At 48.1% G+C, this 26,003-nt stretch overlaps 2 protein-coding genes across 5 annotated transcripts in view; one reads left to right on the top strand and one right to left on the bottom strand.

Annotated features, from left to right (window-relative positions):
• Positions 1-10,558, top strand: part of LOC116947037 (forkhead-associated domain-containing protein 1) — a 77,266-nt gene extending 66,708 nt beyond the window's left edge. For all 3 annotated transcript variants that reach the window (XM_032962412.2, XM_032962409.2, XM_032962410.2), the window contains exon 32: positions 9,203-10,558. In XM_032962412.2, coding sequence (XP_032818303.2) covers positions 9,203-9,267 — 65 coding nt within the window. In that variant the 3' untranslated portion in view covers positions 9,268-10,558. The remainder of the gene's footprint in view (positions 1-9,202) is intronic.
• Positions 10,559-10,642: 84 nt separating this feature from the next.
• The window catches only part of LOC116947039 (transient receptor potential cation channel subfamily V member 6-like), a 43,516-nt gene continuing 28,155 nt past the window's right edge, over positions 10,643-26,003 (bottom strand). For both annotated transcript variants that reach the window (XM_032962415.2, XM_032962416.2), the window contains exons 8-16: positions 25,398-25,544; positions 24,661-24,867; positions 22,861-22,947; positions 19,655-19,731; positions 17,697-17,862; positions 16,377-16,443; positions 15,392-15,660; positions 14,898-15,007; positions 10,643-14,257 (exon numbers count right to left, since the gene is read on the bottom strand). In XM_032962415.2, coding sequence (XP_032818306.1) covers positions 14,029-14,257; positions 14,898-15,007; positions 15,392-15,660; positions 16,377-16,443; positions 17,697-17,862; positions 19,655-19,731; positions 22,861-22,947; positions 24,661-24,867; positions 25,398-25,544 — 1,359 coding nt within the window. In that variant the 3' untranslated portion in view covers positions 10,643-14,028. The remainder of the gene's footprint in view (positions 14,258-14,897; positions 15,008-15,391; positions 15,661-16,376; positions 16,444-17,696; positions 17,863-19,654; positions 19,732-22,860; positions 22,948-24,660; positions 24,868-25,397; positions 25,545-26,003) is intronic.

The raw sequence follows: 26,003 nt of genomic DNA, 5'->3' as shown, positions 1-26,003 counted from the left end.
TAGCCCTGTTTTTGCAAGAGCACCAACACTGCCATGCAGATTGCTTCAAAAATCCTGAGTTCATTCTCATTTTAGGGTACATGGCTGATATATTCGCAGCTCTCAATCATCTCAATCAGCAGATGCAGGGTGGTGGAGTCAATATCATGGAAGCGGAAGAACACCTGAAGGCTTTTCAAAAAAAGCTACCGTTATGGAAACGACGAACAGAGAACAATAACTTCGCAAACTTCCCGCTTCTGGACGACTGTGCAAGTAAGATCGAAGATGTGTCTGGAATCGGAGATATTTCTGTATCCACGGAACTGAAGCAAACAATTGCCACGCACTTAGATGAGCTTGCAAAGTCTCTCGACGGATATTTCCCTACAAGAGAGTCATATCCAGCATGGGTGAGACAGCCGTTCACGTTTGCTGTTGAAACAGCAGATGTCAATGATGAATTCCTCGACGAAATCATTGAAATTCAGCAGAGCCAGGTCCAACAGCAACTCTTCAGAACAACAACGCTCTCAACGTTTTGGTGTCGACAAATGAACAAGTATCCAGTTATTGCTAAGAAAGCCCTGGATTTTTTTATACCATTTGTTACAACATATCTTTGTGAGCAATCCTTTTCGAGGATGCTGGACATAAAAACGAAGAAAAGGAACAGACTTTGCTGTGAAAATGACATGAGAGTGGCACTTGCCAAGGTGAAGCCACGCATATCTGAACTGATCTCTCAAAGGCAACAGCAGAAGTCACATTGATTTCCAGGTATGTAATTTGTTGTGAGTTTATGCATTGTGTTGGTTTTATTCTTTGAACAAGGTAATGTTCATGCACGGCTCATTTTGTGTACCAGTAAAAAACATATCTATGTCTTGAATTTGAAAAAAATCACATTTTATTTTTCACTAAAGAGGGGTTCGGTGAATGCGCATATGAAACTGGTGGGGTTCGGTACCTCCAACAAGGTTAAGAACCACTGTTTTAGAGCGATACTTCTTCTGATAGTGCTGCATTCGCACGGCGTAGCATGTCGCTAAACAGCGAGTCTCGCCATTCTGGGCGAGTTGTAGAGTCTTCTTCTGCGTCGGTGGTTGGCTGGTCTTCAGGCTGGTCGCCGTCTTCTTCCACTGGCCGATGCTGAGCTGATCTGCTGGTCGCTGATATTCAATGCTCGCGGGCCTCCCTTTTATGTCAAAATTTCTCCTTCTGGCTCCGCCTTCTTACAAGGGGCGGAGCTCCCTTTGATCCCGCTTTGTGTCGTGTGGTTGGGGTGTGCGTGTCCGTATGTGTGTGTCTGTGTGTGTCATTTATTGGCGTAATATGAGTCATTAAAGCATGGTTTCGTCACCTCCCTCAAGCCATCCCGCCATCAAGAGGGCCCAGATGCTTCAAATCGTCCCGAAGGCATCCCTCTGTCTGCGTTATACAATTCTGGGGGGAGGGGGCGAACCTTCTCGTCCGGTCGAGCCCTCCCTGTGTGACTTTCTCTACGCACAAAGGGTGGGTTAAGGCTTTTAAAGTTAATATTTATTCCATCATAGTTTGGTACCGTACCACTTGCAGTTATGATTCTGTGTGTGACTAAAGGTCTGTTGTGGTAGTATTTCCATCGTGGTGTTTGATTTTATTTTCAAGTGAAGATGCCCTCTTGAGCGTATGCATATTCTTATCACATGCTGCGGGAAGACAAAGGCGGCCGGGAGGTTCCCTTTCTCTGGCTAGCCCTCGGTTTAACGTCACTCAAATTTCATTTGGTTTTATGTTTAACAAGGTTTGTGATTTACCCGTCATCCTGACGCTTCCTCAGTGTTATTAATTTTCGTTTTGTTATGCTGGAGTTATCATTTATTTTGTTTTATTTCCGATGTCCTGAGTTTAAGGTGTGAGTTTCTTGACTGTTGGAATTCATATCCCTTGCTTTTGTAAGGTTATGTAAACGGAATATAGTTTAAGGTGAATAACGTTAGCATTAATGTTCTGTGTGACACTATGTATTGTAATTTTTCTTTAACTAAAACTTGTTTGCTTGGTTTCGCTGGCAGCTGCAGAGCTCTAGGGAGTTCCTTCCCGCCCCCTTCCTCCTTTTGATCTCGAAGGGTATCGTGGGGCTTGGAGTGTACATGTGTGTCCGTGTGTTTTATCATTAAGTCCAGCTCATCCGTGGCAGATGGCCCTCGCGATAAAGTGTAATTTCTTCGCTCTGGTGTTAATTCCTGCTCTCCCACGCTGCGGGAAGACAAAGGCGGCCGGGGTCTCTCTGGAACAGTTTATTCTGGTTTCGTAAGCTTGACCCGTTTGCCTCATCTCTTCTGGACAACCCTGGATTTAACACTGCATCATTATTATTGTTTATGTTCCCCAAGATTTGTGATTTAACATTGTATTAACTTTTGCCCCTCTCTGTATCCGGGGGTCCATGCTATTATGTTTGTGTGATCATTTATATTATTTTATTCCTGATGTCCTGAGGTTAGAGAATTCGTATTGACTTAGGGATAACTCTGACTGCCAGAAATATTCTTGATGCTTCGGTCAGGTCGTGTATAAAATTATTGAAGGTGAACATAACATTTAGTGTCGAATTAATAAATGGGTAATGATTCACTGATGTAGATTGTGGCCTGGTTTTTAATTGGAGTGAGTGCGAGGATTGATGTTAGCTTATCCTTGGGTTGACTTCTGAACTTTTAACCGTTGTTTTAGTAGCAAAGGAGGGGAAAATTCTTTAAACTCGCTTGTGCGCTGTAGGTGTCACTCTGTCTGCGGGCCGACGGAAGGGGGGGGGTCCCTGAAGCCTGGAATTCCCCCTTCCCTTTTGGTGACCCCCGGCGGCTGTGTTACGTCAAATAGGTTTGTTTGTGAATTGTCCTTTGGCAATCTGGAGATTTATCAGATAGTCGCTAACCTCCCTTTGCCCCGGAGTGTATTATTTATTTATTTTTATGGCCTTTTTACAATCTCCAGCTGCTGTTTACTGGCCCTTGTCGTAGCGGGTGTTCTTTAGTTCTTTATAAAAATATATCGGCAAGTATTATTATTAATATCAATTTTGGAAAAGGCCTATAGATACAACAGTTGAACAGCGCCCACCCCCCCCCCCCCAGACAGGGACAGCAGATTTTTGGCTGTTGTGGGCTCGGCTGAACCGCTTGCATGATTGCCAAAACAGGAATGTTCCATTATTCATAAAGATTTTGTTGGATTAGATCGCAAAGATACAGAGGGAAAAAAGTATTTGATCCCCTGCTGATTTTGTACGTTTGCCCACTGATAAAGAAATGATCAGTCTATAATTTAATGGTAGGCATATTTGAACAGTGAGAGACAGAATAACAACAACAAAAATCCAGAAAAACGCATGTCAAAAATGTTATAAATGGATTTGCATTTTAATGAGGGAAATAAGTATTTGACCCCTCTGCAAAACATGACTTAGTACTTGGTGGCAAAACCCTTGTTGGCAATCACAGAGGTCAGACGTTTATTGTAGTTGGCCACCAGGTTTGCACACATCTCAGGAGGGATTTTGTCCCACTCCTCTTTGCAGATCTTCTCCAAGTCATTAAGGTTTCGAGGCTGACGTTTGGCAACTCGAACCTTCAGCTCCCTCCACAGATTTTCTATGGGATTAAGGTCTGGAGACTGGCTAGGCCACTCCAGGACCTTAATGTGCTTCTTCTTGAGCCACTCCTTTGTTGCCTTGGCCGTGTGTTTTGGGTCATTGTCATGCTGGAATACCCTTCCACGACCCATTTTCAATGCCCTGGCTGAGGGAAGGAGGTTCTCACCCAAGATTTGACGGTGCATGGCCCCGTCCATCGTCCCTTTGATGCGGTGAAGTTGTCCTGCCCCCTTAGCAGAAAAACACCCCCAAAGAATAATGTTTCCACCTCCATGTTTGACGGTGGGGATGGTGTTCTTGGAGTCATAGGCAGCATTCCTCCTCCAAACACAGCGAGTTGAGTTGATGCCAAAGAGATCAATTTTGGTCTCATCTGACCACACATTCACCCAGTTGTCCTCTGAATCATTCAGATGTTCATTGGCAAACTTCAGACGGGCATGTATATGTGCTTTCTTGAGCAGGGGGACCTTGTGGGCGCTGCAGGATTTCAGTCCTTCACGGCGTAGTGTGTTACCAATTGTTTTCTTGGTGACTATGGTCCCAGCTGCCTTGAGATCATTGACAAGAACCTCCCGTATAGTTCTGGGCTGATTCCTCACCGTTCTCATGATCATTGCAACTCCACGAGGTGAGATCTTGCATGGAGCCCAAGGTCGAGGGAGATTGACAGTTCTTTTGTGTTTCTTCCATTTGCGAATAATCGCACCAACTGTTGTCACCTTATTCTTAGTTTTTTCGGTAAAGTCACGTTGAAGAGAAACAACAAAATAATAAAATGTATATAAAACAATAAAAAATTCTCACGACGTTTCGACCATAACTCAAACGGTCGTCTTCAGGTGTGTTGGTTCGCATAAATTTATTTTTAAACGGCGCATTTATTTATTTATAAATAAAAAAAACGTTAGCGCCACGCGCAACGATTTGGCAGTTTATTTAGGACTAGTCCATCTATATTCTGAAAAGAGGAGGGGGGAGACGAAATTTTTTATAATGTATGCTGTCTGAAAGCCACTGTAAGCGTGAACAATCAATTAAGACCTGAAATTGTTTATCAAATCTTTCCAATGATTGCTAAGATATAATCCATCTTCTCGGTTGAAATTGTCTCTGTGCTTGTATATGTGGATAGCCTCATGAACGAATCTCTCATGGAAGCCAGATGGCTTACAAAGAACCTCTGCCTTGGAAAAGTCAATGGCATGTGAGCCTACTGAATTAGAACAATGATCTGCCACGGCCGAGGTGTTGGTCCTACCGTGTTTAAGGTCTGCTTTGTGTTCACGAATGCGGTCCGAGACATGGCGTTTGGTTTCTCCAATGTAACTACTACCACAGAGGCAACTTAGTTTGTAGACACCAGGGTATTGTATGTCCGGAATCACATCTTTTACAGACGGAACCAGATCACGGATTTTATGTAATGTGTTGAAACGGACCTGGATCTTGTGTTTATTCAAGATTTTGGAGATCTTTTTTGTGATCCCAGCAATGTAGGGTAAAGTGATGGTTTTGAAAGGCTCCTCAAGAGGGTTCTTCTTCATGGTTTGAGTGATAGCTTTGCGGATTGTATAGTCGGAGTAACCATTAGCCCTAAGAGCTTGGTGTACGTGCTTGAGTTCACTGCTTATGTGTTCCTGGTCGGATATGCATTGGGCTCTATGATACAGAGTCTTGATGAGAGAATTCTTCTGTGATGGATGGTGGTGGGAATCCGGTTTCAGATAAGCATCCGTATGGGTAGCTTTCCTGTAGACAGAGTGGCTCATTGAACCATCAGGTCTCTTTTTAATTAGGACATCCAAAAAAGGTATCTTGCCATCTATTTCGACTTCCATGGTAAATCTGATGGCTGGGTGTATGGAATTGATGTGGTCGAAGAATTGGTCTAGAGCAGGCCGGCCATGTGGCCAGATGACAAAAGTGTCATCCACGTACCTCTTCCATAAGGTTGGGCGCAGAGTGGCAGTCTGGATGGCGTCAGTCTCAAATTTCTCCATGAAAATGTTAGCTATAACTGGAGAAAGGGGGGAGCCCATTGGGGTGCCCTCAGTTTGTTTGTAGAAAGTTCCATTCCAAGTGAAGTATGTATTGGTTAAACAGTGTCTCACCAGGGGGGGTACCTCAGTGTTTAGTCCTTGATGAACTAAGTCTTCAATGATTGCAATGGTGTCAGGTACAGGAACCTTGGTGAATAAGGAAACTACATCAAAACTGACAAGCAGGTCGTCTGGGGACAGGGAAATACCCTTGATTGTCGATACCAGGTGAGTAGAATTTTGTACCGCAGAGGTGGTCTTTCCAGTGAAAGGACGCAGGATTTCAGACAAAAAAACAAGCTAGTTTGTAGGTGGGGGAGCCGATAGTAGAGACTATGGGACGAAGGGGTGTATCTACTTTATGTATTTTTGGTAAGCCGTATAATCTTGGTGGCCTGGCAGCAGAAGGTTTCAACGAAAACTGTTTAGATTGATCAATTAATGCGGTTGAATCAGAAATTATTTTGTTGGTTTGTGTGACGAGGCTGTTGGTGGGATCTCTTTTTATTTTTGTATAACTACCATCGTCGAGTAATTCTTTAATGTTGTTGTATTCTATTTTATCCATGATGACAGTAGCATTGCCTTTGTCAGCTGAGAGGACTACAATATCATTCCTCTTTTTTAATTTATATAATTCAAAACGCTCATCTTTGCTGAGGTTGCTAGCTGGTCAGTTTTGATGTAGTTTCCTTATTCACCAAGGTTCCTGTACCTGACACCATTGCAATCATTGAAGACTTGGTTCATCAAGGACTAAACACTGAGGTACCCCCCCTGGTGAGACACTGTTTAACCAATACATACTTCACTTGGAATGGAACTTTCTACAAACAAACTGAGGGCACCCCAATGGGCTCCCCCCTTTCTCCAGTTATAGCTAACATTTTCATGGAGAAATTTGAGACTGACGCCATCCAGACTGCCACTCTGCGCCCAACCTTATGGAAGAGGTACGTGGATGACACTTTTGTCATCTGGCCACATGGCCGGCCTGCTCTAGACCAATTCTTCGACCACATCAATTCCATACACCCAGCCATCAGATTTACCATGGAAGTTGAAATAGATGGCAAGATACCTTTTTTGGATGTCCTAATTAAAAAGAGACCTGATGGTTCAATGAGCCACTCTGTCTACAGGAAAGCTACCCATACGGATGCTTATCTGAAACCGGATTCCCACCACCATCCATCACAGAAGAATTCTCTCATCAAGACTCTGTATCATAGAGCCCAATGCATATCCGACCAGGAACACATAAGCAGTGAACTCAAGCACGTACACCAAGCTCTTAGGGCTAATGGTTACTCCGACTATACAATCCGCAAAGCTATCACTCAAACCATGAAGAAGAACCCTCTTGAGGAGCCTTTCAAAACCATCACTTTACCCTACATTGCTGGGATCACAAAAAAGATCTCCAAAATCTTGAATAAACACAAGATCCAGGTCCGTTTCAACACATTACATAAAATCCGTGATCTGGATCCGTCTGTAAAAGATGTGATTCCGGACATACAATACCCTGGTGTCTACAAACTAAGTTGCCTCTGTGGTAGTAGTTACATTGGAGAAACCAAACGCCATGTCGCGGACCGCATTCATGAACACAAAGCAGACCTTAAACACGGTAGGACCAACACCTCGGCCGTGGCAGATCATTGTTCTAATTCAGTAGGCTCACATGCCATTGACTTTTCCAAGACAGAGGTTCTTTGTAAGCCATCTGGCTTCCATGAGAGATTCGTTCATGAGGCTATCCACATATACAAGCACAGAGACAATTTCAACCGAGAAGATGGATTCTATCTTACCAATCATTGGAAAGATTTGATAAACCATTTCAGGTCTTAATTGATTGTTCACGCTTACAGTGGCTTTCAGACAGCATACATTATAAAAAATTTCGTCTCCCCCCTCCTCTTTTCAGAATATAGATGGACTAGTCCTAAATAAACTGCCAAATCGTTGCGCGTGGCGCTAACGTTTTTTATAAATAAATAAATGCGCCGTTTAAAAATAAATTTATGCAAACCAACACACCTGAAGACGACCGTTTGAGTTATGGTTGAAACGTCGTGAGAATTTTTTATTGTTTTATATACATTTTATTATTTTGTTGTTTCTCTTCAACGTGACTTTACCGAAAAAACTAAGAATATGAATTACTGCAGTCACGAAAGCTTTAAATCAAAATTTGTTGTCACCTTCTCACCAAGCTGCTTGGCAATGGTCTTGTAGCCCATTCCAGCCTTGTGTAGATCTACAATCTTGTCCCTGACATCCTTGGAGAGCTCTTTGGTCTTGGCCATGTTGGAGAGTTTGGAATCTGATTGATTGATTACTTCTGTGGACAGGTGTCTTTTATATAGGTAACAAGCTGAGATTAGGAACACTCCCTTTAAGAGTGTGCTCCTAATCTCAGCTTGTTCCTTGTATAAAAGACACCTGTGAGCCAGAAATCTTTCTGATTGAGAGGGAATCAAATACTTATTTCCCTCATTAAAATGCAAATCAATTTATAACATTTTTGACATGCGTTTTTTCTGGATTTGTGTTGTTATTGTCTCTCACTGTTCAAATGAACCTACCATCAAAATGATAGACTGATCATTTCTTTGTCAGTGGGCAAACGTACAAAATCAGCAGGTGATCAAATACTTTTTTCCCCTCACTGTATAACTGCGTTATTAAACCCACTACGACCTCGACACAGGCAATTAGTAAGGTTTGTCATGTAAGCAAAACAGGCCAATTACTTACTAGTTCAGCAAAGTAAACCCACAACATTTACAATTCGAGTACGACGTTTCTCCAGTAATTAAAACCAGTCTCATTAGCCGATAGCCAGAATTGTTCTGTCTCACACCTCTCCTATCTCACACCTCGCTACCTGCCGTGAAGCCCAGTGCGCCTATACAGTAACATTACATATACTATTTCAAAACCTGTCACGACGTTTTTCAGACACTTTGGGCAAGCTTGCATTAATTGAGCCTTATTCAATCTGTATGTAATTACATTCAGACCCAACAGTGCTGTATTTTGACAAAACGTGAGTAACAAAAAGTATCAAACTTGTTTAACACCGCTCGTTTTGCCTGTGTCCACGAAAGGTTGAGTGGAGTCTGACATAACAGCCCCGGTTACATAGCCAGGCATGCTCAGTAATCACATCTTGTTGAAATACAAGTATGAACTTGTGAGATAATTATCAATTTGAAAGTGGCAATTCCACTCAGTGTTTTAGCCAGAAAGCCACGGCACTGTGGTGGGGGTAGTTTTATGCAGTGGTAGGAGACCTGTGGAAGCATTTCACACTTTAGCAGCAAAAAATGAATGTAGAAAACGTCGCATTATTTCTATCTCCTTTACCCACCACCGGCACAATAGGCTTCACTGTTTCAGTCACGTTGGCGATTACGTATGTGTAATAAAATACTTCCACGACGTTGCTTGTCAGAGTGCTTTTATTAACGGTAGTACGGCACAGCTGCGCTCCCTCCCCCTCCGGGTGATTTCTCTCTTCTCAACACCGTAGACGAGGCGTCCCTCTCCGAGTACCCCCGTGGCTCACTCCACTCTCCCGGCCTCGCCACTGACTGACGGCGTGCCAGAAGGAGGGGTGAGCTCCGTTGGAGGATCCGCCACGTTACCCGTGGCGAGGAGGGGATGAGCAGCAATGCGGTCTGCAACCCTGGCTTCCCACACTGACCAGGAGTCCTCCCCTCCCTCTCCTTATATTTACCCCGGCGGAGCTAAGCTCCGCCTCTAGCCACGCCCCCTCGTGGAAACTTCCCGATGGTTCCAAAACCTCTCTGTGTGACTGCCCATCCTCCCTGGCCCAGATATTATCCCTACTTCGGATTGGATGCTGATTACGTAATGGTGCCTGTCCCCGTTTCCCTCTGGCACCCCCCGGATGGCGCTCTCTCATTACATATGTATCACAACTCTGTAATGTGAGGGATGCCCTAACAGTAACGCTTCCAACTTTTCTCAGTCACTTTTCATTTCTTCTCTACAAAAGGCAACGCACAGTAATTTTTGAGATGGCGGAGAGATTGAAGTTCGTTTTGAGGGAATTGTGTCAAGATGTTAGACGGCGAGTGTTCTATCCCTACAGCGGAGCCCGAGCTGATCGTACACATTGGGTGAACTGCGCTGCCCCATCCACTGTGCAACCCAGACATGGAACCCACAGGTCTTCCGTCTGTTCGAGCCTTTAAAGGCTTGGCTGGCTGACCATGGACACCACTTTTACAAGTGACTGGTGCACGTGATGCCCCTCACGAATGGTTACACGATGCACGCTGACGATTTCCCTTTGCCTGCATAGACATTGACCCCGGTTCCAGATTGGGAAAAAAGCAAAATTGGCAAATGTTCATGACTTTACAATGAATCAAGAATCGGTTTTAATGAAACGTTATTCTGGCAAAATGGTGCGTTATAGTTAGGGTTTTTGCTCAGATGTTGATTAAAGAGATGTGTAAATGTGAATTATCTTAATCCTGTGAGAATCGTTATTCACAACAATAATGCAAACGGTTGTTTCTTTAATCAAGTGGCACTTGGCTGTTTTTTTGTTTAAATGCTGTTTAACAGACTTCTCATGTTAATACTCTTGATCTGTTAGCTTTACTCTGAATAACATAATTAGCATAATCATGATAGTTAGCAGAACAATGTAAACGCTACTCTCCCTTTTACAGTTGGCACTTTGTTGCTGCGACATTACGTTGGTAATGTGAATGCGTTCTACCCTGTGCTTTGAACTTTTGAGCACAGTCGTGTGCCGGCTGCGAGTGCTTTTGAATACCGGCAGAAGTCGCGTGTTGAAATTGCTTGTCCATGCCCTTACGAATGGTAATAAAGTTCCTTAGCGTGTGTGTTATTGTATGCTCTATGTTTTAGTTATTTAATGCCCACAGTTCATTTCATACGGAACCGAGTTGTACTGAATGCCCGATCCCCAAATACGAAGGAGACGTCACAGAGAAACACTCCTCTGCTCTGGACGCAGTTGTCTGGCTTGACCACCTGAATGTGAAATCGTAGTTGTTGCTCTGCATCTACATCAGCCATACGAAAGAAGAAGACTGAATGGAACCGCTTTAAAATGTACAGAGGGCAATATTTTAACAGCAGAAAACTGCAACTGTCATTTTACCACCGAATTAATTAACCCGACCCACTGTCCAAACCAACACCGCAATGTGAACGTGCCACTTGCACCAATGCTCGTGTAGTAATTAAAGTGCCTTCAGTTGAACCTCTTTCGCACCATATGTAGCCAACCGTGCTAATCGGAGGTGCGAATAAGTAGAGAGGGATAGCGGAGGAGCCGGGGTGCATGATCTGCTGAGGCTTTTTCCATGGGGCAGCTGAAAGGTACGTGATTTGAGGTTTGGGCAGATGGAGTATGCTTTTTTTAGTACAGGCCCAAAAATGCCAAGCAACAAACAGCACTATTGAAGGTGTAATAGTGACCTTCGCTGCACTGCCACGTGTTAAAGGAGCAGGCATTTTCCTGTGCAGGTCTCTGTGGTCACCCCTCCAATCGCTATCCAACCCCAACCCTGCCACATGCTTCCCAGATCTGACTCGTGACCGTGCAGGCGCAATTAGGAGCGATTTAAGCTTTTGCCAGTGCACGCACACACACACGTGGCCATTATTTATAGCACAGAAACATTGCTATAAAGAAGGCCATTGCCCAAAAGGTCACCTCAATCATCCTGTCTCTTGGTGGTGGCACCCTTTTTTGTTTATCGATGGCATCTGAATTGGGTCAGCACGCCGCACACGTGCGTTAAACATCAGGATTGTAAACGCACCAGTGAAGTGTTTTTTTTCACCCGTTAGTAGAGATCAGCAGTGTCGAGAGGCCAGTGTTTCTGGAATGCATGTTTGAGATTTTGGTGGAGCAAATGACGCAATGGCCGTCTCAATTGACCATGAAGACGAAGCGAGCGGTCATCAGGCTGTGGCGGCTTCGTCGTCGCTCGCGCTTGGCCGAGGGAAGGTGGCGGCGTCCTGAAGACCCTTGCTTGTGCGGAGTTGGCGGCAGACTGCAGAGATTGGGTCGGGGCTGATCTTCGACAACACCAAGGTCGGCCGCCGGTGAGTCCGCTAAGAGTTGTAAGTTGAATTTCTCTCGAACCGCACGTAGCCAACCGTGCCAATTGGAGAGTTGGTAGAACGACCACACTACAAACTCCACACCAATCACAATTATATGAGTACCTGATCGACCGAGTGAAGACCGCGTTGTGCGGTAATCGGTGTCTTTGCCTGTTCGCCGCCATTTGCACAGCCTGCAACACTATCCGGCTGGTGTGGTGTGCGCACCCTCTCTCTTGTACATTTCACGACACGTGCACTTTGTTTGAACCGCAATTTATTTTGCAAAAGCATGACGGGATTTGAGACAAGGTGAAACGCATGCAAAGCACCATGCATGCAAATATTATTACGTGACATCTCCCAAACTCCGCGTGAGAATGCATTTGTTTTATTCTGCTTGTTTACCCAGAGACGCCTCACCAAGTCTCAAGGCTCTATTTCAAGAGGCACCTGCCGAGTTTTTTTCGCAATAGGGAGGCGATGTTGATGCTGTTTGCGTGATCCCAATTGAGTAATTTGGAGGTAATTTTTGATAATTGGGGATGATTTGACCAAGACCATTAATTGCACATTGTACGTCTTTTGTAACTGTACGAGAAATCAGATAACCCGGGGAAAGCCAAGCAGAACTAGGTGCGAATGTACAAACTTTACACGGAAACGCTCGCCAAAGTAGGGAATCGAACCCAGGCGCCCGTCGCTGTGAGGCACAAGTGTTACCATCGCGCCTTCCGTTGCGGACAAGGACAAGAGAATGTCACCGTGGGACATATTTACAAAGTCCCTTTTTTACAAACGGCTCTTCGTGTCAATTCCAATCCAGGTCTTCTATTGCCTCTTTAATAGGATGAGGAGCTGCCGCTGCTGCCGAGTAATTTCTTGCGCTGTTGCCGCCTTAATAAGCGTGCGGAGAGGGGTGTGTGGCCCTCCTCTCTACCTGGGAGTTCACCAGCACTGAGGGCCTGCTGCTGCCACCGCTGACTGCGTGTGACAATCGCCTGCGTGTGGGTCACCGTCACATCCGGCAATGGCAGTGTGCCATGCCAAGAGACACCGAGCATCTCCTTTTGAATGTTTCTCTAACGTTTGTGTTCGTGCCCTATGAATTCAATAAAAAAATGTGAAAACTGCAGACCGAGCTTTCACTGAAACCTTTATCCTTCACTAAAAAACTAGGAGGCCAAATGCAAAGTTCACACTGGATGCCAACTAAGGCCAACCCTGCATTCTGATCGCCGCGTGGTCGGCGCCACAGCGTTGGGAAGTGCCCCACGGAACCGGAGGCGACGGCTTTCGCGTGGCAACGTGCGCGTGTCGTCGCACGGTGGCCCGCTTAATAAATTGTTCAAGGCTGGCAGCGATCAACGGCTCCAGCGGAGGTCAGGAGCCACTCCTCCACACCGACGTGGGACAGCTGTGATTTCGTCAAAGCAAGTGGCATTAACTGTAACATTGACCGCCGCTCCCACTGCTAGGTGAGGGTTTCCTCCCTGGGGAGTTCTTTGACTATACTTTGCCAAGCTGGTTATCGCAGGACGGTGAAGCGGAGGCCCAGGACTGGCTGGGCCCTTACTTGCCACCAATATTAGTCATAGCTGAGGATGGGTTCACGGTGGAGGGCGCTCGCCACAGCGCCACCGCTCCCTGCCCCGATCTACGTTGCTCACACTTCCGTTTGAAACCGAGTGACGTTTTGGATCTCTGTAAATATTTGCGTATTTTTTTCAAATCTATTCTGTTATTGCTCAAATTCCTATTTGCCTCATTGTACTTTATCTCCTATTGCTTTTGCCATTTGGGTGACCCGGGGGCCTCTTGCAAACGAGACGATCCTCCTCCCTCGAGTTCAGGCCCCAGTTAAACGAGACAAACCTCGAGTGATTGTGCACGTGCCGCGTGATTCTACGGGCGAGGATGGGTGAATATCATCAGCATTCCTACGTGAAAACCGATGCCCGTTGAGCGTAAACAAAGCTGCTTATGTATGTACGCTGAACTTCTTTCGCACTGTACGTAGCCAACTATGTTAATCGGAGGTGCGGGGGAAGGACAACAAACAAAACACAAAAAGCATTTCTAAAGAAATTAGTTTTCAAGCTAGATAATTGAAAAGTGCATAGTTCCCAGTAGCTTCCTAATAGCGCATGGAAGAGCGTTCCTTATAAGCCGCAGAAGCGCATCTACTTAGTGACTATCCCGTGACATGCGGTGGGACACCCCTCGAATGCGCCTCCGAGCTCAGAACACCGTCTCGTCCTGACGACTCATGACGATGATCTTGGCCAGGTTCTGTCGGACGGTGTCCCAGCGACACACCACCATTTTAAGGTCGGAGTCCATCTCTTTGAAGGCATCCTCCCCCCAGTGGCTGGGCCCATCTTTGTTGTCCATGCCGCCGCCATTGTTCTTCCTGCGCCAGTTGGCCTCCTGTCCAGCGGATGCCTTCTTATCCTTGATCTCCTCGACCCTGCGGTAAAACGCTCACCGCACGCGGCCCCTGACTCGTGACGCCTTCCTGACAGTCCTCACTCGCGGTATCCACTGCCATCTCAAAACGCAGCAGCAGGACCAGCAGCGGAAGCAGCAGCAGATGCACCACAGCTAGAGCTAATGCCCCAAACATACACGTTACGTACGTACCATGAACATGAATTCCAACCTCGTATCTATGGGACAGTTTTTTGCCAGTATCAAGATACTGAATGATAAAAAACATGGTTTACCCTTTCTGACGTATATATACGCAGTGTTTAAATGTTTAAATACCAAATAGGCACACTATTATAAGGCATCGAGTCTGCATTAACCACAAATCCTCATAGTAAAAAAATGCAGATATTCCTCGATAATGTATGCATCGTCCTTGAAACCCATCATCTTTCCAGCGGTTGTGCAATGGAAAGCCTCGCCTCTTTCCTCCACTGGCTCGAGGCTGCAAGCGGGGAGATAAGCACCAATTTCTCGATGCCCATCAGAGCCAGAGGTGGCTCCGACTCTGCCCACAGTGCCATGCGAACCACCAATTACATCCTGCGCTCGAAACTGGAAAAAACCTCGACGTGTGGAAATGCCCGAGGTGAGCTGAGTGGGGAGCTATGCATGCTTACCCGAGGTACCAGATGTTTTTGTTGTAGCCGAGCAAATTCCCCGGCACGCCGGAGCGGTGGCGCAGGGACCTGGGTATGCGGCGTTCCAACAGCAGCGTGCTCGCCGCAATCTGACGTTGAAAACACAACCGCAGGATTCGCTCCGTCGCCGTCAATTTGCCAGTGTCCACGGTACAAGAGGGGAGGGGGGCGAGGGAGGGAACATGTGTGCTGCGTCGCTATTGGGCGTCCTCTGTCTGGTGGGCGACTACGTAGAGCGCACCGTCCGCTCGCGATGCTGACCCCTCGACCAATGAGGAGCAGTGAATAACAGAACCGGTGCGCACGTTGTTAGGCACGGGTGAGCGCCGTTAATCTGTATCCCGGACGGGGGAGCGTGGGACGGGCGAGCGTGGGGATGGGCGAGCATGGGGACAGGCGAGCGTGAGAATGAGCGAGCGAGCAATAGCTGTACCGACATAAACTGATGAGGTCAGAGTGCTCGCGTGCATCACCTGGATCTTCCAGGTCTCCATGCGCTCGTGAGCCACTCGCCAGAAGGTGTCGTCCATGGTGGCGATGAGGAGGTTCAACATGAGCAGGTATGCGAAGATCATGTAGAAAATGAAGATGACGTAGATGATGTAGGGCGTGTGCCGGTCGTAGGGCACAGGCAACTCGATGAGTCCCATCATGAGCTCGATGGCCGTGAAGAAGGTCACGGCGAAGTTCTGGAAATTGGGGTAGACCCTGGAGTCGAGCGTCTGGAAGACGACGTAGAAGCCTAGGAACGAGTCAACGGCATTTCAACGCGGCTCACCACAGCTTACTGTGCTCACGGCAGCTCAGGGCAGCTCACAGCAGCTCACCACGCTCACAGCAGCTTACCGCACTCACAGCAGCTCAGAGGAGCTCACTCCAGCTCACCACGGCTCACCGCAGCTCATCGCGCTCACTGATCAGCATGAGGCACTGTTCTGGCACAGTGCTCCCAAGGCCGGCCTGCCTCATGCTAAACAACAAACACCCACGATGGCGGTTGGGATTTATGCTGAATATCTAAAACGATTACGGGCAAGGAAAGATGTCGTCGAGAAGATACTTCTACATCCGGAGTGATTTAATCTGCGGACGTGCCTCATGATTGACCATCGCAACGTCCGGAGGTGAAATCGACCACACTCATGGTAGTAGCGTCTTCTTGGTGAGATCCTTCCTTGTGGGCGCTCGGCACGCAATCGTGAAGGTGGGAGTTCACATCCCGGCCTGGGGTCAATTCGGTCCTCACCTCTGGGGGGGTCGATAAAATAGGTACCGCTTTGCGGAATATGAGCATCGATTTTTGTTTTTCCCTTCCCGGCGGAGAGACGGGTTCCTGCTGGTAGAGAACGGAGCTCGTCCTGGGCGCCTCTGCGCCGTCGATGGCGACGAGCCAAGTAAGGAATGGCGACCTGGGCGCTGGGTGACTCACGGGGGGCGGTGGGGGGTGGGGGCACTCACCGGCGGTGAAGCCGAACACGCAGATCACCAGCAGGCAGCACCAGCGCATGAGGTCGCCGAATATAATCTGGAGGAACACGCCCGTTGAGGGATGTCACGGTGGAAAGGACATGTTAACTACCATGTCTGGTATGCAGGAGATCGTGGGTTCGATCTTGACCCTGATGCCTGCTGTATATGTAGTGGGTTCCCAGGACACGGAGACGGTAGAGTCGAGGCAGCACTATTTATTGAACAAGGGGTCACACTGGCAGGGATAGCGGCCCCTTCACCCGTATACACTCAGGGATACCCCTAGGCTATCTAGCCTAAGCCCTAGGCTCCCGATTACCTCCAGCTATAGGCACTAGAGGAGGCTATCTGATCTGGCCCTGGTCAGACACAGATCTCGGCACCCCACCAACCAGACCGGCCCTTAAAAGGACTTCGGCTCTGGGGCTCTGGGGCTCTGGGGCTCTGGGGCCGCACCACTGGCTTGTCGTGCCGGCCCTGAAAAGGGCAGCATCACAGGAGTCCTAGGGTCTCTCCTAGCCGGCCTTCCTTCTTCACTGGCTCTTCATTCTTGGCCCCAACACACTGACCCGAGCTCTCTGGCTCCCCGCCCTTTATACCCATACCCCACTGAGGGTGGGGCCATAGCGGACGTGGTTGTAGCCACCAAGGTGTGGTTGTGCCTCACCTTCCCACACTTTGTTTCTTTCCCATAACACCCCTACATATATTTGGAGTTTGTGTCTCTCTCCCCGTGGTTGCGTGGATTTTTCTCCGGGTCCTCCGGTTTTCCCCGCCACATTTAGAATTAACATTACGCGTGCAGAGTATCCGGCTCCTGCTACAAATTTCCACACAATGAGCCACTTCGTTGGGCTGTCATATTTGATTGCCAGGTCGCTTACTGAAAAAGAGCTACGTAGCTCAGTGGGGCCTTACCTGGTAAAATAAAAAAATGTTTATCATGTATAGAGACTGCGCTTCGCACGACGTGACGCGTTAGCCCATGGCGAGGGTCAATGCCTTCGTGGCATAACATTGACGACCACCGATGACGGACCGAATGTATGAGAACAGAATCTGCCCGACAAGGCCGAACGAACGAGTGTCCCGTGGCAAAGTAACGACATCGCACGTCGTGGACAACATCGAGAGAAGGAAGCGAAACCCTGGTGGTGGTCGTGGTGGCGGTGGCACTGGTGGCGGCGGCTGTGGCGGCAGTGGTGGGGGTGGCGGCAGTGTTGACGGTGGTGGTGGTAGTGGTGGTGGTAACTGTGGTGGCAGTGGAGGCGGTGCTGGCCGCGGCGGTGGTGGTGATGGTGGCGGCACCTTCTGGATCATGATAGAGAAGGGGCCCAGCAGCTCGAAGCCACGGGCGAAGTACAGCGTGTTGCACCAGCCGAGTACGAGCGCCAGGGACATGGCGATCGATTCCCCTTCGTGACTCATCACCCGCAGCACCACAATGATGGCGATCAGGCATGAGTAGCAGACCCTGCGTGGTGAGAGGACACGGCCGCCACGGTGACATGCAGAGGACACGGAGCCGAATATTTGGAGTCGGCCAGACATGGCAATGTAGGACTGTAGAGCTCTCAGGCAATCGTTGGTAGCACCGGTTCTGGCCGCATTCCCGCTCATCTGTGGTGTCCTCTGCTTTACCAATCTACAGCAGTGTTTTGAGACACGGCTTGCATGCATGACGCCATATAGATACAAATAAAATTATAATAAATATTGTTAATATTAGTGCCAGTGACTTCTGTGTGGCCACCTCCACTCTTAATCCCTCCCCTCTCCCCGCCGCCCCGTGAAAACAGACCCCGCTCCATGCAGCAGCGTCGAGGCCCTTGTGTAGCCTCTTCCTCCCGATCCTTATCTCTCCAGACCCATTCCTCCTATTTTTATATTCCTTTGCCCTCCTTTTCCTCTTATTCCCCAGTCTTATTTCCGTTCATTATATCCTCAACTCTACTCTTCCTGTAGTGTAGCTATAGGTGCAGCAGTTGCTCGTTTCCCACAATAATTGTGTTCAAATTAATCACGGTGCCACAGTGTCTGGGAGATGTTCAGAGTGGATAGGTATTAACTACCTCGCCTGGCATGCAGGAGGGCGTGGGCTCAAACCCAACCCCTGACTCCTGCTGTATATTTGGAGTTTGCATGTTTATCTCCCAAGTAGTGGCCACGTGGATTTTTCTCCGGGTCCTCCGGTGTTACCCTCCACCTTTAGAGTCAACATACATTTCGAGTATTTGTCTCCTGATATACATTTCCAGGTGATAAGCCACTGAGTTGAGCCATTGTATGTGGCCAGGTCGTTTCTGAAAAAGAGCTACATAGCTCAGTGGGCCTTACCTGGTGAAATATAAATGGAATAAAATAAATAAATCGCATTGTCGGAAAAGTGAACAGTGGGCGTCGTATTGGTAGACTTGCCCCCATCATAAGAACATGGAATATCCACCACTGCTCATGGCAGGACAGCACTCGTGACGTTGAGTCGCCATGACAACCGACACAGTACGGACTATGGGTTTAGAACAAAAACCTGGCACTCAGTACCGCTGACGCAAGCAGACCAGGAGTGGTGAGGAACAGGCAAACAACCCCCACAACCGACAAGGCCTGAGGAGGCATTCAATTCGCAGTGGATTGACAAAGGGCAGTTAATTATATACTATTATTGTCATTATTATATTAGCGATGTTAGATATGCTCAATCGGGGGACATCTCAAATGTATACGTATGTGTATGTATGTTGAACGTCTTTCGCAATCATACGTAACCAACCGTGCTAATCGGAGGTGCATAGGAAGAGAACAACAAACTAAACACAAAAAGCAGTTCTAAAGAAACGAGTTCGTTAATCGAGATGATAAAGAAAATTAATAGTTCCAGTGGCTTCTTAATGTCGGAAGGAAAAGCGTTCCAGACGACTGCGGAAGTGCATCTAAAAGTGCGCGATGCGGTGACCGACTTTGTCCGATGGTTAGCCAAAAAACGAATGTGAGGATGACCGGAGTTTGCGTCATGGTTTATGCTCAAAGGGAGCGGTGATCTGGTCGTGTTTCATCTGAGCAGTGCGGCCGTGGGAAGCTCTGCATAGATGCTACGTTTCATCTCACGTCATCTCGGAGCACTGCGCAGATCTTCAGATTCGCCAAGAACACACGCCGGTTCATCCTCTTCATGGAGTTTTGACTGACCAAATTCTCACAGCGCTGTTACCACATCGGTTTTTATTTCACAAGCCCTGTTGTCTTTGCGTGTGGCAGCAACTCACATGAGCACTGGGAAGGGTCCTCCGATCACTGTGTTTTTGCAGTAATTCTTGGGCCCGATTTTAATGATGTACGGCACCTGAATTCGCACGCAACATAAAACGACATCAGTCCGTGGGACAGCCTCACCCGTGGTCACAATTGCAGGCAGGATATGTGGGATATTATGTTCGAATAACAATGCCCCCTCCCTTAATTCCAAGGCACCTTGAAGCGCATTCAAATGTTGTGTTAATTCAGACAGCTAGGCTAACGATTCCTTGGGGATTTTAGAGTTCTAAACTAAACAATTGAAACTATTTTTTACCAGGTAATGCCCATTGAGCTATATAGGCTCTTTTTCAGAAGCAACCTAGCCACGAATGATAGCTCAATGAAGTGGCTCATCATGTGGAAATGTATAGCAGCCAAATACTCTAAAAGCATGTCGATTCTAAATATTGAGGGAAAAACCAGAGGACCCGCAGAAAAACCCACACTACCACAGGAGAACATGTAAACTCCAAATATACAGGTGGCAGGGTCGGGATCGAACCCACGACGACCTTGTCATTGTTTTGTGTTGATTACTACGGTACACTTAAAAACCTGTCAACCCCTTCTCAGTGCCTACCTTATTACAGACCAATTCAGACCTTATTAGTCACCCAGTGCCCTTATAAATCTCAACATTCATCCTACAATTTTTGTTGTTACCCATATTGCAACGTCTGTACGCTGTATGGACCTGAAAATGCAATTTCTCTGTACAAGAATATGGGTAAACTGTATGGGTTGACAGATATGCACTTGTCATCATCATCATCGGTGTCCTTTCCCTTCTCCCACAAACAGATGCTCAAATTCGGACCGCGTGACGCCTCTCTGCCTCGATGACCTTTGCCGTGCAAGAGCGGCAATAGGACGGGGGTTACGTTCCTTGGGGCTCACGTCGACCACACCTGGAGAAGTCCCGAGTCGCGTGATACCGGCACGCCGAGCTCTGCTCCCATGCAAGTAACTACAGCATCATCATCATCGTCGTCGTCATCATCATCTCTCTAATTGGTATACGATCTGTGTATACGTATGGTGCGAACGAAGTTCAATGTGCATACAATTGTAGCGCCATAGATGGAACGGTACCTCGTACCGCCAGGGGAGGGGCTGCAGTGCCAGCCCAAGAGGGTAGGGGTTGCTGGTGGCACAGGATCCCCAGACAGCTAAGCCCCTCGGCGCCTCCAACGGGGAGGTGGGGCTGCGGGGGTTCTGTGATCCCACGCAGCCCCACCCCTCAATGGGCAAGGGGCATAAAAGGGGACCTCCCCAGCCAATCTGGACCAGTTGAAGACCGAAGCCGAAGATCAGCAGCTAGATAGGACCCTGAAACCCCTAGCCCCGCTGTCCTTATCAGGGCCGGGACTCTGTGCGGCTCAGCGGTGAGACCCGGGGAACCCCTGGCCCGACGTCCTTGTAAGGGCCGGGTCCAGTGGGTCAGTGGTCGGAACTCGCACCCTGGCTAGGGCGAGTTAGAATAGCCTCCCCCTAGGCACCCATAGCCGGAGGACCCTGAGTGTAGTCCTGTGTTAGGGCACGTTAGCCCGGAGGCAGACAGTAGGTGTAGGAGGACAGTAACCCTGAGTGTACTCGGACTGTACTGCTGAGCGAGGTGGTTTAATAAATAGTGTTGCCTCCAAGAACCGACTCAGACGTCTCCTGAATCCACAACACTACACAATGATGGAGGCGCAGGCCATCGTGAATAAGACACGTTCTGATGATTTTGCTTTCATTATTAATCTGATGAGATACATAAATAAAGGTTGATGTTCAGCCAATCATCATCCCACCAGATTTGATTAAAAAAATAGGTACAACTTTGTGGGGAAGACTCACCCGCGCCCCACAGCAACGTGGAATTTCCATCGCTGGCTCAGGGCTGTAAATAGATGAACACCGATGCCTCTATGCTCACTTGAGCGGGAACTCGCTTCGGCTTTGAGAGTTCGTAATGTGAAGCCGAAATCCGGCTTCCAGCGCTCACAGTAATGGCTCTGCCACTCTCTCCCGCCCCCCTCCCATGCAGCCGTGCCGCCGCCCCCCACCACACACAGGCGTCCTCCACGACCCCGTCAGTTGCCAAGGGTAGACAGCTCACCTCCTACCTGTCTCCGATACGGTCGAATAACTCGCCAGGAGCCGCTGGCGTTCTGTCTGCTCGTGCTATCGCCCCTTGCTTCTGTCCTCCCATCCCTCAGCCTGTCTCCATAAGCAGCAGAGAAAAATCGCTATGATCATCTCCGACCTCTGTGCATCCTTGAACCTCAAACTCATCCCTCGTCTTGCCCAGGAGCGTTCCCTTTGCTCTCATGGCTGCTGCTGCCGCTGCTGCTATCACTCCCTTCCTCAACATACTCATGCTCGGCCGCAAGCCTCCCTTTGATTGGAAAGGTCTCAGAACGAGTCCTTGTAATGAGCATGGGTCGTCTAGAGCAGGGGTCGGCAACCGAAATGACAAGAGACTTTTTTTTTCGAGCTCGGTAAAAAAAAGACTCAATATTTCAAGAGCGCCAATGCACTGTGGTGAATACGAACGAGATGGTGGTCCTTCATAAAAAAGTCACAAATCAACCGTTAAAGAGCCGCAGGTTGCCAACCCCCCGGTGAAGAGCAACGGTTCACAAACTTTTTCGAGCGTGCGGACCCCTTTGCAACCTCCAAACATTTCGATGGCACTGCCACGTGCCCAAGCTAGGTCTCAAACCTCCCTTTCCTGGACATACCCAAGCTCTTTAAAATTGTACATTTTCCCTCGGTGAGGATGTTATTATTTACATTTTCCGCACCCCATTGCAGTAGCCTCGTGGACCACCGGGGGTCTGCAGCCCACAGGGTGGGCCTTACCTGGTAAACAACAAATATTAGTTGTACCTGCTCGACACAAGTGCCATTACTAGAGCAGTGCTCTTCACCCATTTTCAGAGGGAGGCACTTTCGCCAATAAAACATCAGTGTGAGGGCCGCCACACATTTGAAACCATTGGGGTTTTGATAGCACAATGATGATAATGGGGGTGTTTTCACATTTTGTGTATTTCCGGGGGGGGCACACATCAGGGGCCACACTAAAGGCCACCGGGGGCTTGCGCCAGTGGCCCGCGGTGGCCTTGCAAATGAAGAACACTGCCCGAGAGGTTGTGAACTCGGACGAGGGGTTGCAGCTGTTGACCTCCAGGTAGAGGATGACGGCCGCCCCCATCACTGTTATGATCTCCCCGAGCAGGCGCACGAAGTCCTCCTTGGTGGAGTAGGCCTCCTGCACAGGGCCACCACGCAACACATCGCCACCATCAGCAGCAGCACAGAGCCGCATAAGTCACTCCGTACCTCCGATGAGCACGGTTGGCTACGTATGGTTCGAAAGAAGTTCAACATACATACAGCACCAAAAACAAAGAGCCCCTGTGTATCCCACGCGGACCGTAGACACAAGTACCGTTAGCGAGCACCTATGTATGTCAAACTTCTTTCGCGCTATGCGTAGCCGTACGAAGCCAGCCGTGCTAGTCGTACACGCATACTTTTGCCCAGACTGCGCCGTACCGAACTGTGTTTGGTACGGTGTGCAGTTGACATTGGGGCGTCCACGCACGGTGCGTTGTCACTGCCACCGCTGGATGAGGGCCTCCCGACGACACGTGGGCCATGCGGGCTGTGCAGTCATAATTCACAGATGCCGGAGTTCAGTCCCGTTTGGCATTGATGACGAGCGCATTAATGGATTTAGCCATGCCGTCCTCTCTGGCAGCAAAACGAGGGAACACGCCAGGGAGCACGTCGACTACGGAAATGGAGTGGCGTTATCAACCAATGTTGGATCGTTTCGTCCTTGAGACAGTAGGAGATGGCGCTGTTGCTTTGCTGAGGCCTTCAGCCAGCGGTAGATCGATCATGCCTGCTGAAGTAAAGTCAACATCGTTTTTGTTTACGTACACGTGGTAATATTCTGGCACAAATCTGCTGCTTAAAATAGAGCCTAGAAATAGTGGCCTGGAAATCAAAGGGCATAATGCTGGCTCCCTTGGGCGACTGGCTCGTCATGTTTGTTGTAGCATCTGCGTCACTAGAAAAAAATATACAATAGACTCTCGATAATCTACGCGCGGTTTATCCGATTTGCAGATTAACTGCACACCTGGATTTTCCCTTCAGGTCAAATTAATAATCTAGAAAAAGTTATAGATTGTTATTCTTGGAAATGTTTATTACAAGGCACGTGCTAATAACAAATAAATATGTTGCTCCGGTTAATCTGAAATCCATGTGAGATCACTTCTACAGTACAGTAGTTGCATATCTTTGCAACAGTGCAGTGGAGTTTGATTGATGTTGATTGGTGTGGCTCTGCTATCATCCACTTAGTGGGCTGAGTCTCCTGCTGAGCGAGAGCAGGAAAGTGTTATTATCACTGAGCACGCGCATCGATCGGTCGATCATAAGTATTCATTCTAAATCGAAAGAGTAACAATAAAAATCGTCAGTTGCGCTTAATTTTTGCTTAATTTTGAGTGATTTATGCAATCATATATTTTATGAGTTTTAATTTATGAAACTGTGCTATGGCAGAGAAACTTAAACATAATTTACAACTATATGAGTCGCTTTGGCATAGAAGTCCGAGGAAAATGGATATTTTGGGATTATCCACGATTTTGAATTATCCCGCTGGCGCCCTCACCGTCATTAGTGCGGATAAGCGAGACTCTACTGTAGAAGCAAAGTTTGATTTGTGGGTTTCATGAAGGGTCTACAACTCCCCGCCTTGGCTGTGTCACCATCCTCTACACAGGCGCTCTTCGGCACAAGCAAATGATTATCAGGAGACGCCCGTTTGCCCCCTCGATACGTTTACCTTAAGTGGCACGCGCTCGTGTTACATCACTGGGGCGCCCGCGTTCTTCGTTCATCTAAAGAGAGGGGCATATAATCGGCGGAGATGTCGGTGCAGGCTGTGCCCGCGAAGACTCACGTGCATCTCCTTGAGGGCCATGATGGTGATGTTGTCGGACAACTCTGGCGGGATGAGCTTCAAGGGTCGGTAGAGGCAGCAGATGGTGAACACCATGACATAGAACATGTAGGAGAACATCCAGATGAGGAAGTAGTTGAAGCCAAAGGAGTTCCACTTGTGGTTGAGCAGGTCCTTCACGGGCCGCAGGTCAATCATGCTCTGCACCTGCGACGAAGCGACGTTTTAAACAAAAGATTTTTGCGCTTTTCACATCTCCATGCTCAGCGGGTATGTATGTACGTATGCATGTTGAGCTTCTTTGGCACCGTATGTAGCCAACCGTGCCAATTTGACACGAAAAAATCTATTCTAAATAAAATGAGTTTTCAATCTAGATTTTAAAGTGCAAAAACATGAACTACTGTGGCAACGTCAATTCTCATCACAGAACGTAGCGCGACACATCTACTAGGGAGTGGAGGGGGTCTTTGGATGACCTCTATTGGGTAGTGGAGGGTGTCTCTGGATTACCTCTACTGAGGAGTGGAGGGTGTCTCTGGATGACCTCTACTAGGTAGTGGAGGGGTCTCTGGCTGACCTCTACTGGGTAGTGGAAGGGGTCTCTGGATGACCTCTACTAGGTAGTGGAGTGGGTCTCTGGATGACCTCCACTGGATAGTGGAGGGTGGCTCTGGATGACCTCTACTAGGTAGTGGAGGGGGTCTCTAGATGACCTCTACTGAGTGTCTGCGAACCTTCTTCTTAGAGCTGGAGGTGATTATGTCGAGGACTGAGCGCTGGTCTCCCCATGTGTCGATCTCGCGCAGGTCGTACACGGTATAGGAGATGGTACCCATGGTCCAGTACACCTTTTTCCTTCTCTCCACCAGGTAGCTGAACATCTGCATCAGTTAAGCACGCCGGTCAAGCGCGCCGGTCAAGCTGTAATCATAACAGGAACCACCACGGTCAGCATGCACTGCTGTAGTCATAGCAGGATACCACCACAGTCAGCATGCAATGCTGTAATCATAGCAGGATATCACCACAGTCAGAATGCAATGCCATAGTCATAGCAGGTACCACCACAGTCAGTATGCAATGCTGTAGTCATAGCAGGATACCACCACGGTCAGTATGCAGTTTTGTAGTCATAGCAGGATACCACCACAGTCAGCATGCAATGCTATAGTCATAGCAGGATACCACCACTGTCAGTATGCATTGCTGTTGTTAAAGCAGGTATCACCACAGTATGGACTGCTGTAATCATAGTAGGTACCACCACAGTAATGATGCACTGCTATCATAGCAGGTACCACCACGGTCAGTATGCACTCTGTAGCCATAGCAAGTACCAC

This window comes from Petromyzon marinus, chromosome 28, assembly GCF_048934315.1.
Source record: "Petromyzon marinus isolate PM22_M1 ecotype Great Lakes invasive population chromosome 28, UKy_Petmar_22M1.pri1.0, whole genome shotgun sequence".
Lineage (NCBI taxonomy): Eukaryota > Metazoa > Chordata > Hyperoartia > Petromyzontiformes > Petromyzontidae > Petromyzon > Petromyzon marinus.
This window is presented reverse-complemented; position numbering and strand designations above follow the sequence as displayed.